The sequence below is a fragment of the Papio anubis genome, chromosome 3 (genome assembly GCF_008728515.1).
Source record: "Papio anubis isolate 15944 chromosome 3, Panubis1.0, whole genome shotgun sequence".
Taxonomy (NCBI): domain Eukaryota; kingdom Metazoa; phylum Chordata; class Mammalia; order Primates; family Cercopithecidae; genus Papio; species Papio anubis.
In genome coordinates, this window is record NC_044978.1 from 75985328 (window position 1) to 75998462 (window position 13135).

The following is a 13135-nucleotide window of genomic DNA, read 5'->3' on the forward strand; positions in this document are numbered from 1 at the left end:
TATAATAAGTAATATTACTATGCACATAAGTGCTTTCAAAAACATCATTTCATTTTAATCCTTTGAATTACTCTGTTTCATACATGCGTGAGTTTAAATATAATTATCATTATTAACTCAGTTTACTGATGAGAAAACTGAGGCCAGGGATCAGACATCCAGAATTTGGTAGAGCTAAGATTTGAGTTAAGGACTCCAAACTCTAAATCTCATACTCTTTCCACTATACCCAAAGAGAAAGATCACATTTTTATTTATTGACTTTTTACATATAAAGTCTCTGCAATTAATGAAAATAAGCATCATCCTGCCACCACTTCAAACTTACCACATATAAAGCAATGTGTTTTTAATTCCCATCTGACTTTCACATGAAATTCGTACTTCTGTCAATGAGCATCATTTTTTAATATCATTGAAATATATAACTTTAAAGTTATTTTTATTCACTCTTCTCTCTTTTCTTTATTCCTAGTTGAGTGCTGATAACCATCCTGTTTTCCTCCCTGCTGCTTTTCCGGTATGACCATTCCAATCCAAGCCCTGTTCATCTCTCTTGGATTACCATCACAGTCTTCTAGGTGACCCTGACACTTAACTTCCCCCTCATAATCTTTCTTCATCACAGAGAACGTTCTATATCTGCTTATTTTTTGCTTTACTGAGTTTAGCTACTTCTTTGCTCTGTAGGTGCTCCAACTTTATTTCCAACCCCTTCCTTCCACTTTGATCATGCCAAGCTGTTCACCAGCTTCCATGTTCAACCTCAAGATACCCTCTCCATCTAAGCCAACCCTACCACCTACCTATCCTCAAGTCCACAATCTCTCTTTAAAAGCAACAAGCTATTTCATATTACATGCCTATATAAAAACATCTCATGTACCCTATAAATATACACATCTACTATGTACTAAAAAACAAAAAAAGAAAAAATTTAAAAGTTATGATACCTAATCTAGCTCTGTACTCTAATTTTTCCATTGCCATTAACCTCAAATATCTATCTAAAAGGGAAGTTACTTGACAGAAAATATTTTTTTACTCAGTAAATAATCTTTATCTCTCAATTTAAAATTTGGCTCATAGCAGTTATTCAACAAATAATTCTTCCATCCAAGGGACTGCAATACCCTGAATTATATATATTATATACATCTGAACCCACTTTGGAAATAGGGAGGATGCTTGACGGAAAAATGAAGCATGGCAAATGTTTATCGAAGACATGAAAGAAGATAAATAAAACAAACATAATTAAAAAGAGCTTCTGTTTGATTGTAAGTGAAAATGTGATTAAAACTGAGAAGCATCATTCTCTGAATTTCTTGATCAAAAATAAAGTTTTACAAACTTTTTTTTTTTTTTTTTTTTGAGACGGAGTCTTGCTCTGTCGCCCAGGCTGGAGTGCAGTGGCCGGATCTCAGCTCACTGCAAGCTCCGCCTCCCGGGTTCAGGCCATTCTCCAGCCTCAGCCTCCCGAGTAGCTGGGACTACAGGTGCCCGCCACCTCGCCCGGCTACTTTTTTTGTATTTTTTTTTAGTAGAGACGGGGTTTCACCGTGTTAGCCAGTATGGTCTTGATCTCCTGACCTCGTGATCCGCCCGTCTCGGCCTCCCAAAGTGCTGGGATTACAGGCTTGAGCCACCGCGCCCGGCCTTTACAAACTTTTAAAGATCATTGGAGTGACTAAATTGTTTCAGATGCTCTTATACAACTTACTAAAGAATACATAACCCAGAAGGCCCTCATGTGAAGGCCAGTTACAGTGATTAATGGGCATTAGTCTTAATTATCAAGTTTCCTTCAATGGCAAAACATTTGTCATACCAGCATATTACAAAGTCTTCTTTTATCTTTTGGTTCTGTTTTCTAGTATGAAAGCTGAAAGTTCTAAAATATTGCCCCTTGTGTTGAAAGACTGAGTATGAGTGCTTTATGTTATATACAAGGGCCCTTATATTCGATAAAGTGTTTGTAGTCAGAGAATTGGCATCTGCTACTGGGTCCTTTGTTGTCTCCCTTCTCCCCAGTAACGGTAACATGTGATTTCACAGATGGCTTTTCTCGCTCCCACCCACGCCCAGGCTTTGATTCCTGTCCCTTGGAGCCCACAGTGAAGACCCACGTTATGTAGGTGACCACCCTGAATGAAAGCTCCTCATTTCCTAAGTAACCTCTGTCCTCAAAGAAGTTACTGTTTCCAGGTAACCTGTTCCACTTACATTTTATTGGTTTCAGTCATTTTAGGTTGTGACACGGTTTAATTAAGCATTCTGGCCCAGTTTGAGGCAGGAGCCATAAATAAGGAAGTTTGTACTACTACCTCTAGAAGAACTCGGGAGATTTATTTTCACTAAGCTGTACAGTTGGAAGGTTTGTGAATTGCTGAGGTTTAAGCGTTTACTCTGGACACTTGTTTATTACAGCACCCTGCAATTTAAAGGCAGCTACCATTACTGCCATCAGATCTTTGTAAAATGATTAATTAAACAATGATGATATTTCTCTGTGAATTTCTAACTCCTGATATTATCAGTGTACAGAGTACCTAAAAGAAAAGTGAGAATAAACTTCAGGATAAATCAACTGTGGTTCTCAGGGAACCACAATAAATTTCTTCCTTCAAAATGGCTCAGATCAGTACCTGAAATACAAAACAACCATACAGCTTTATATGATTACTTCATTTTGTATATAGTCTGTCTTAATAACTTCCATAAAATTTCATGCACCACAACCGGAACTATTTCCTTCCATTATTTCATAAGAAAACTTGTGTCATATAAACAAAAATAGACAATCTCAACTCTAATATAATGGCACAACGAACATTTCATTCTTGTTATTTGTGAAAGTTCCTATCACCCTAGGTCTATGAGCTTGGGTAAAGGTACTCTGTCTAGGACATAGTGTCAGCTCAAAAAAAATTTATCTTAAATGAAGAAAAACTTGGAAATTCTACCAACTCTCTTAATCATTTATAATAATAAAGGGAAGCAAAGAAACAATTAAAATGACACAGAAGCATAAAAACAGGAAGAATTCTAACAGATCTTATATCCTTATTATTTTATAGATGTAAAAACTGAGGTCAGTTGTTTACCCAAGGTTATAGTGAGTAGACAGAATTAAGCACAGGTCTCCTGAATTTGTTTTTATGGAGCTTTAGAAGTATCTGGTAAATATAATTTATTAACTTAGTAAACAGCTTTCTGGTATGTTGCCTGTTTTTTACAATCTTAGATCTCACATCCATCTCTTATCCTGCTGAATGTCTTGAAAGGGTTATCGGCTAAACTTGGTTTCAAATGCAAAAATAACATTTGATCTTTATAATAAAAGTAGATTATTAGAATTCTTGTTTGTGTGGTTAACATTATTTATGTATGAAATAATAACATAGAGATTAAGTTTTTTCCCTAAAAAATAGACTTTTGGAAAAACCATCATTAATTACATTCAAATACACAAAGAGAGGTCCTTTTCAGTCTTAATCGAAGGCTTTTTTTATAGACAAACTATAAACAAGTGAGTTAAAATTGGTAATTAATAAGTCTCTATGCAAAAATATATAAAAAGCCAAGAAATATAGGTTAATGTGAAATAACACCATTACTCTTAACCAAATAAATTGATTAGATTAAGATACACATTTATAATGATTGTCATATCCCTGATTTTTTTTTTAAAGAGATGGGGGTCTGTCTATGCTACCTGGCCTGGTCTTCAACTCCTGGCTTTAAGCCCTCCTCACGTCTCAGCCTCCCAAAGTGCTGGGATTACAGACATGAGCCACCACACCCAGCCCACATATTCTCTTCCTTAATACTACTTACATTGTTTTCTATTGAGGTGTTCCCCCATGATAAGCAACGTAATAAAGACATACAATGAAAGAATGTCTCTAGAAAAAGGCTAAGTTGGATATAAAGGAATCTCTAATGGGAGATGAAAGAGTTTTCCCTGGCAAAGTTGCTAATGAAATAAAGGAACAAGGAAGAAGTAATTCCAACTGTACATGCTAAAAAGTACATTTCAGAATTCTGTACAACTGAGTAAGGAATCCCTTTCTGACTGCTCTGGAAGTTGTGGTGAACCAGAAAGAGAGTAAGAGAGCAGTTGATAAAGCACTCATGCAAAAAACAAAAACAGAAACAGAACAACTAACCAACCAAATAAACAAAAGATCCTGGCACTGTAAGAACCTGATAATTGAATATTGAAAGAGAATATCTGAAGAATTAGGGGACATAACTCATCTATGAATTACTTATTCCTTCTTTCTTACTAAATTAATGTCATATTACATAATTTTGAAAAGATCTATCAAAGTCAAGTACAAAACACAACAGGTAGTTGTTGACTTGTGTTAGAAGTCCTAGAAGTGCTGACATCTCCAAAGGTTTGAGGCCTCCTAGGCTGCTAAGTTACCAATTAAATCCCTAGGACACTAACTTGAGTTCTTTCAAAACAGCACAACCTGTTTAAGACATAGTTTTAAATTCACAATGTAGTAGTCTTCCTTTAAAAACTTATCTTGGATAACTTCTCCACCTGCTCGAGCTTACATAAATGTCAGACACACACAATCTTATTTGCTGAAGATTATTCCATTAGGGCAAAGTTAGTCAAACTGCAGATCATGAAGTCTTGCAACTTATCTCTTAAATAATTGTTTCCTCCTTTCTGTGCTCAGAATTAATTGGTTCTTACATAAACCAATTAGTGTTATTAAACTTTCAGAAAGTTGCCAGGGTGTCTCCTATCTACACATGAAAAAATTAGAGTCATACTGATTATTAGAAGTAAATCTACAATTGCTTGAAATTTCAAGATGGAGTAGAGTAGGGGTTGGTGGGGGAATGGAAATGTTTATTCTAGTCATTTCCAACCCTGGTTGGAATCACCAAGGGAGCTTGAAAAGCATATGGATTATGGTCTCTTTTCCCTTCCAGTCTACCCCAGGATTCTGACTTATTATGAATGGGATAGAACCAGATGATTCTGTTGAGACTTTCCACAATAAACATTTAAAATCACAGCTCACCTTTGGAGCAAAAGGGGCACACTTAAATAGCTGATGACCTCACTAGCAATTTATGCAGAAATCCAGAATTTGAGAAATGTCTTCTTTATACTTTATTTTAGGATATAATGTCTCCATGACTGAGACTAAAAGTAAAAATTCTTTGTAAAGAAGAAATTATTTTGAGAAATACAAATAAAAAAGAGTGGCATAATGGAAAAATATAAATACAAGTAGATCATTAAATATGGCATGAGTAGGAGTCTTAACTTCCTTGTATTTTCACTGACTCTTACAATCTTTCTACAAAATATTTTCTGTATTCATTATGATGTCAAAATGTAGTGTAATTATCATTATTTTTAATCGATTGGTGAATAAGGGGACTAATAAAATTCAAAGTTTGATAATAAAGGTAACGAAGGAATTAATTCTGATTTTTTAAAGATTAAAACATTTATGTGAACACAGATTAATGTAATAAAATAGGAAAAAAAATATTACTTTGAGTGTGTATAAGATTTTAGATTCCAAAACTAAGTCAACTCACTCATAGCTTTTTTCAATTAAAATTTTCTTTTTCTTTCAACTGTCTTCTTAAAACTTACCTCAAGCCATACAAATTTGCCACAATTGCACCAATTTGACAGCTGTAACACTAAACTATTAGTCACCCATGCAATGGTCAAAAGAGGTTCTTTATAATTAAAAACTAATAAAAACTCAGCTTTATGGTGCTGGTGAAGAGTGTCATTAATAATGCAAGCCACTTATTTAAAGATAATGATTCTAGTCAAGAAAGGATTCATGAACTGAGCTAAGAAAAGAAATCAGAGGAGTGATAAAGAAAAAGATAATGGGTTTTAAATAATAATAATAATTCCATGAAAGCTACCACATTTAAATAGATATGACTGAACATTTTTATTTAGACTCAAAATGGGAAAAGCAAATCAACAAAACTTTTGAATTTTCACATATAAGTGGACACTAGGACATAAGAAGCGCATCTGTCCAGATAAAACTCAAGACAGCACCAATCTACTTTATGTTAATGTGGTTTCTGGAAATAATGACATACTGATGAAGGCGCTCTGGGAAGTTAACATAAAGACAATTCCATGTAGGTTTTAAAAACTGTTGACTGGGATTTCCCATGTTTGTAGAGTTCTAGAATGTAACACATTACACAGTGCCATGTTATTCTGGTTGTGATTTGTATTTTTAATCACAGTGTATTTGGTTTGGTGTCCAGACATCTTTGTGCATACATGGTTCTTGACTAAGTGTTGCAATTTCCAGAGTTGGACTTCCCTTCAGAAACAGGCTGCTGAGTGCCCAAGCAGAAGGCTCAAAAATGAGAGGGATGACTAGGCTGTCCAATCTCCTCCTACACTGCAGGCTTCACCCACAGACTACCAGGGAAAGCATGCTCAGTTTTACACTATGCTTCATGTTCATTTTCAACTCATTCTTATAACATAATTACAAAGTATAGAATACATTCCACTCTCAACTTGCAAATAAAACACTTTACATTAAGAAAAAATACTAATATAACTTTTAAAAATCTTCATTTATCCATGTCACATTACAACTCGATGAGAACTTTATTACATATACTCAATAAGTATTATCATTGCTATCAATTAAATAACCAAATGAACAAGAAGAATGTGGTGGGCGGGGAGATTCCCCCAAAGCCTATCCTAGAAATAAGTCTTGTTCTCACCAAGATAATAACTGTGTACATTTTTAAAAGCAAATAACTAATCAGAACCTTTTCCTGTGAAATTAAATGAAAACAACTTGAAAGGAAGTTATTTTTTATTTTCTACTTAATCCCATGCAAAATCACCTATCAGTTTAATAAAAGTGGAGATACAAATACATCTTGAAGTCCTAATAAAATTGTGACAAAAAATGATTACATATCATGGTCTGTAATTGCCAGTAATTGACATCGATTTGAAGAGCAAATGTTGACTTCTAATAGTTGATTTTCCAAGAAACCTCATGAAATATTTTGGTGCAATTTTGATAGAATCCCAACATGAATTTACATAATTTCCCCCTCAAATTCATCGTTTAATTTATTATCACAGTATTTAAATTTCTTTCAGCTGTAGGAAGTTAATTTAGAGGTGAAGAAATTGAAGCATTTGGTGGAATAAACAGTTTCCTTATAATCTACATCCAGTTTAGGTACAGACCAAGAAAGAATGTAACTTTTTTTTCTCCAATGAACTTTAGAGCCAGACAGACCTGGATTCAAATCCCAACTCTGCCACATGCTACTTGTGCATGATTAAGCAATTTCCTTGTTTGTGAAATCCAGAGAATAATACCTAATATACAGGATTGTTATCATGGTTAACAGCACAATGTGTGTAAAGTGTCAGATACAGGACCACATGGGTACTCAATAAATGATCACAAATATTTTTTCAGAAAATATGAACTCTGGAATTTTAATAGTATAAATTAAAATAATAAAAAGAATTTCTTTTTTTTTTTTTTTTTTTTGAGGCGGAGTCTCGCTCTGTCGCCCAGGCTGGAGTGCAGTGGCCGGATCTCAGCTCACTGCAAGCTCCGCCTCCCAGGGTTACACCATTCTCCTGCCTCAGCCTCCCGAGTAGCCGGGACTACAGGCGCCCGCCACCTTGCCCGGCTAGATTTTTGTATTTTTTTTTTTTTAGTAGAGACGGGGTTTCACCGTGTTAGCCAGGATGGTCTTGATCTCCTGACCTCGTGATCCGCCCGTCTCGGCCTCCCAATAAAAAGAATTTCTTAAGCATCAGGATGTTAAGAACTAGTCATACATTTGCCTTTTAAGTCATATGATTCCAGTGAGTGTTGTAGACATTATGATGGATTGGACAATGGTTTCTCTGTGCTGAGAAATGGTGAACATACTGATTTATTTGAAAATTTATGGTGATCATAAATTTAAATGAGAAATGTTATTTAAATATATACTTTATGTTCTTATAAGTGTGAACTAAATGATGAGAACACATGGACACATAGAGGGGAACGACACACACACTGGGACTTATTGGAGGAGGGAGAGGATCAGGAAAAATCACTAATGGGTACTAGGCTTAATACCTGGGTGATGAAATAATCTGTACAACAAACCCCCATGATACACGTTTACCTAGGTAACAAACCTGCACATCCTGAACATGTACCCCTGAACTTATAATAAGTTTTAAAATAAATAAAATAAATATATGCTTTACTTTCAAGAATAAATTTGTTTACTCATTCTCTAAAAATTATGCATTTTTCAAATTTTAAAAAACATAGAGTTGGGAAATAGTATCTGGTTGTGGAAAGAATATTACACTTGAAATCACTTTTTAGAACTAAGTCTCGCAAATTTGTGAAAACGCTGATAAATTACTTAACCATTTTTTTGCTGGCATCCTCCTCAATTCTAAAATTCTCAGATTCCAACATAAAAACTAGCAATCTGGACATACAAATAACTTACTTGTTAATATAAGTTAATAATTAGAATAGGGATATTCTGATTTTTGTAAAATGCCAGATTAATGTACTCTTCAGCAAACATACTATATTAGTTTAACTCATCTTAATATTTGTCTATTTGTTTAAAGCTTAGCTTTATTCTAGCTCTACAGAGTATGACACAGATACAATAGATGTTTGGTACTATACCATATTTAAATATTAGCTAATCAGAGTATAGCCCAAAGAAGTCTGAACATATTATTCTAAGATAAGTTCTGCTTATAATGAGGTTGAAAGTAGATCTCTTAGTATACATTGAGAGATGTATACTAAGAGACCACACCATTGGCAACTTGGTAGAGGGGTTATAGTCAAATATGCAACATGTTTCAAGTTTACAAATAATTAAAATTAATCTTAAATGTTTTATGGAGGACAAAATAATAATACGAAGATTATTTTAATTAATGATACGTTTACAAATGAATATTAAAATGAAGATTAAATGTGACTGCTTAATTGATTTTAATGTGCAATATCTTTACCTTGGTAAAAGTCCTTCAAAATCAGCTTATTTATTTTCTTTCAAGTCCCATAATTGGCTTTTATCTGCATTGGGGTGGATCTCATCTGAATTTTTCAAATAAACAGTTTCATTAGCAAGAGGCACTACAAATGGATATGAAAATGATATACTCAATCGTCTGTACAACTAATGTTTTCCCTTATGATGATAAAGTGGCATCAGCAAATAAACGATGATAATTTTAAAATTACTTTCTGCAGATGGTATTCCAGAATGCCACTAACAGGCATTTTTTTTCATTTCTTCATGAACTATCATGAAGGTATGTACACCTTAAGGTATGATGTACACCTTAAGGTACGATGATGAGGTAAATTTTTCTTCTTTCAAAAAAAAAAAATTGAAAACTGGTTCAGTGGGTATGTGTGTGTGGCGGGGTTGGGAGAGGGATTGTCTGTCTAGAAAATAAATATAATGTAGCTAAAAAGCACACCCACTCTTTTAGCAAGTTTGTTGTGCTGTGTAAATATCTGCAGTAGAAAAGGGAGGAAGAGCAATAGGTGCATATGAAAAAAGAGGAACAAGGACAAATACTAGCTATGCCTTTATTTTCCTAATTTACTCTGGTTCTAGCTTAGATATGATATCTACAAGTGAAGACCAGATGATCCTGTCATATGACCACATTACTAACCAATGATCTTGCCTATGGTTCTGGATTCAAGCTAAAGCAATGCAGCATCCAAGCAACTGAGATTCTCAACAACAACTGGCACCTTTTATTATAACAGTACAGTTTGTTTTTATTTTTAACACGGTTTGGAAAAGGAAAAACATTCAACTAGATACAGAAACAAACCAGAGTGAGATCAAGTGCTTTTCCAGGTGTATGCATGGTACTCTAGCTAAGCAAAGTTGCTAGGTCACAGCTGAATGCTGACAAGGGCCCCTAGCCAAGAAATCATATACTGTGCTTTGGAGAACAAAAGATAAAAAAGATATAATCACAGAAAATTACTTTATACAATAATGTTCCATTTAGAGGATTAGAAACAGAACTGCAGTCGCTGTCAAGAAGGAAGTCAACCTCCACAACATTGCTAATAATACTTTTGATTCTACAAAAAAGAATTAATGCAATCTTGAAACAACACGGCCTTTTAAAGGTCAGACAAGCAGTATTAAAGTTTTCCCCAGAAGGGAAATCATTATATACTGCTAATTTTATTTCTGTAGCCTAATAAGAGTCATTTGACCTAGCTGGTGGTGAGATAAGTAGTAAACTGAAATGTAATGAATCCCCATGCAGTAAGATCTCAACTCAACGTGGGTTCTCAAGTGTCTTTCCAAAAATGAGGCAAAGACTACATCCCCCAAATTGAAAGGTAAACATATTTATTATGGAAGAAAAAAAGAGTCCATTGAGCATATGGATTATTAAGTATATGGATCCCCATTGCATCCCTAATCCCAGAGCTATGTTTAACAACAGTTTGTGTACAAACCACTATTTTAACGCTCTGCTAATGTGATATGCCATTTGTCATCTTCTGAAATTGTTCAGTGACCTACTTTGTTAATTAAAACATTTACAGAGATCTTCCTTTATAGATCTAGATCACTGACTAAATGAGTATTTCAGTTCCATCAAGTTGTAAGATTATTTCCATTATAAAGGAAAACAGTATTTTAAGAGAAAGAAGCAATAGTTCAATGTAAAAGGAATCAACATTTCATCCTTTGTTTAACCTTGGTTGTTTTGATTTCATTGCCATATTCAGAAAAGAAAATTAAAAGATTAATGATAGAAAACAAAAAATTAATTAAAATTTTTAAAATGCAGAGACACAGCTCACTGCACCAACATTCTTAGTGCAGCTTCGCTAAGAAGTGAAAACCTGGTGTAAACCTCCAGGAGGGAAAAGGAGAGCACATAAAATCTGTAGTTTATTCTTAACTAGAGGTCTACATCAAATATACAGTCAATGAGAAGACACACTGCTAAAGATACAGTAGTAGAGATGAGGAACAAGAAGAGGAAAATACTTTAACCCTCCAACCATAAATCAACCCCTTCCTTCTTCTGTGCCCAGTACTCAGAGTAGCTTGAAGAGATAAAGCACCTAGTTTTCAGATTAAATAAAGATAATTGAGACAAAAAAAGAAAAATGAAGTGGAGGCATTTTTGCCTTGCTTGGTCAAAGCAAAGGGAATTCACCCTGCTCAAGCATCTCCTCCCAATGCAGCAAATTTAGGCATGAGCTCTAGGCTGCAAACTAAGCTTAGAAATGGTGCAGGGGAATGATGGAAGGAAGGGAGGATGAAATTGCCAGTTCGGAGGCTGATGGTGCTACACAGAGCTGCAGAGAAACAGGGTTAAAAGGATGCTCCTCATACCTTTCTTTTTCGTTCCATACGTTCTCTGGGGATTTTCCGTTGTTTTTTTCTGTCTCTCTCAAGATTTTTTTCCTTTTCATCCAGATCAGCCTCTCGAACTTTTTTAATAGAAGCAGCAGCGTGAGCCATTTTGCAGAGGAAATCAGCAGAAGCAGTAGCAGAGGATCAGTTTCCACTCCCTAGCAATCCAGGTGATTTTAGAGCTCTATGGAGATGTGATTTTCCCCACCAGGGCAATGGCTGGCAGCCAGAACACTCACAAGATAATCCACTCCGCCCCCGAGCTAGGTCATAATCTTGCTCCAGCCTCTGCAGCACCCATAACTCACTACAATGAACTAAGGTCCCAAACCGAGACCTCCAGCAGCATAATACCTGCACGCACACAGGCATAGGTGTGCACCCACAGTCAGAAATGGTCCCGGGGGAAGGCGGAGCACTAGACTTCCAGCTCTTCAGCAGTTGGGTGGCTGCAAGTGCAGAGAAGCATCCTACTAGTTGAAAAAGCCATCCTTAGACACACATCACCAATTGGAACAGTCTTTGGGGACTCCTCCAGACAGTCTGTGTCTTCTGACTGGAGCCAGGAAGAGGCCACCTCTGTGAAACTGCTAGGGGGTGGGTAGTTTATTGCTGCTTCCAACCACACCTCTATGCAGGGTGAGAAGAAAATGGTGCAGTCTCGCTAAAGGACTCTCTCTGCTGCTGCTGCTGCTGCTGCCGTGCTACTGCTGTTACTGCCGTTGCTACGGCTGCTCTGCTGTAGCACATGACATGAATTCCTGCCTTTTTCATCTCACAGCCCTTTCCTTCTCCCAGGTTCATTTAAAGTAAAGAATCGACGTTGCTGTTTTGGGAGAAGAGGAGCACAGTTGGAGTTACTTGCCACTGCCGTGGCAATACAGGGGTGAGCAGGTCTGGGAAGGGCTGGGAGTAGCCAGGTCCTCACTGTGCCATTTACAGATCCACGTGAGGCTGAATTAGGGAGCTGCATTAAGCAGAGAAAGGAGCTGTCAGTGAACACACAGTATAATCTGGGTTCAGCGAGGTTTTCCTGGGAGAAAGAGGGGGCAGTTCAAAAGAGGGAGAGGAAGGCAGGAATAGAGAAAGGGAAAGAGGAAAGCAGGCACCACCCAAGCCACTCTTTATCACTCAGAGAGGGCACACAGGTACTCATTATTAATTATCAAAGGCTTTTGTTAAATGCAAATTTACTTGAAAAGCAATGCGATGAAGTAAAGCAGGATTATTTCTGAATGTTCCTGTATATACACTGAACAGGGAAGCTCAATGAAAGAGGAAAAGAGGATACAAGCTGTTAACTCAAGAAGATGAAGTTCTCTATAGTATTCCAGTTATGTATACCGCCCCAGTTTTATCAAGGTCCAATAGGATGCCAAGGATGGCACTCACTTCTCAGTTATTCACTCTTAGCTGGAGACAGAATCACACCACTATATTGTATATAGAGCACGAAGGACGTTCCTTCCCAATATACACAACTGTTGCATTTTAGGAGAAGGGTTTTCACTACTATAATCATTGATAATAAAACAATATAATGAGTCTACATATATGCTATTGTTAGAAAAAGAGTAAAATAACATTAAAAGTGCTCTCCTAGAAAATGATATGTTTTTGTATCCTAACCCTGATGACATATCTGCTTCCACAAATGGAAAGCGTAAAGTCTCATTTCTTG

At 36.0% G+C, this 13135-nt stretch overlaps 1 protein-coding gene across 50 annotated transcripts in view; it reads right to left on the reverse strand.

Annotated features, from left to right (window-relative positions):
• The window catches only part of ANK2 (ankyrin 2), a 584559-nt gene that overhangs the window by 261341 nt on the left and 310083 nt on the right, over window positions 1-13135 (reverse strand). For 5 of the 50 annotated variants that reach the window (XM_031664014.1, XM_031664015.1, XM_031664010.1 and 2 more), the window contains exon 1: window positions 11434-12030. The exons of 40 other annotated variants lie outside the window; for them this stretch is intronic. In XM_031664014.1, the coding sequence (XP_031519874.1) occupies window positions 11434-11562 (129 nt within the window). In that variant the 5' untranslated portion in view covers window positions 11563-12030. Of the gene's footprint in view, window positions 1-11433; window positions 12158-13135 lie in introns of those variants that run through there. 5 more of the 50 variants (XM_031664032.1, XM_031664033.1, XM_031664026.1 and 2 more) reach the window with 2 other exon arrangements.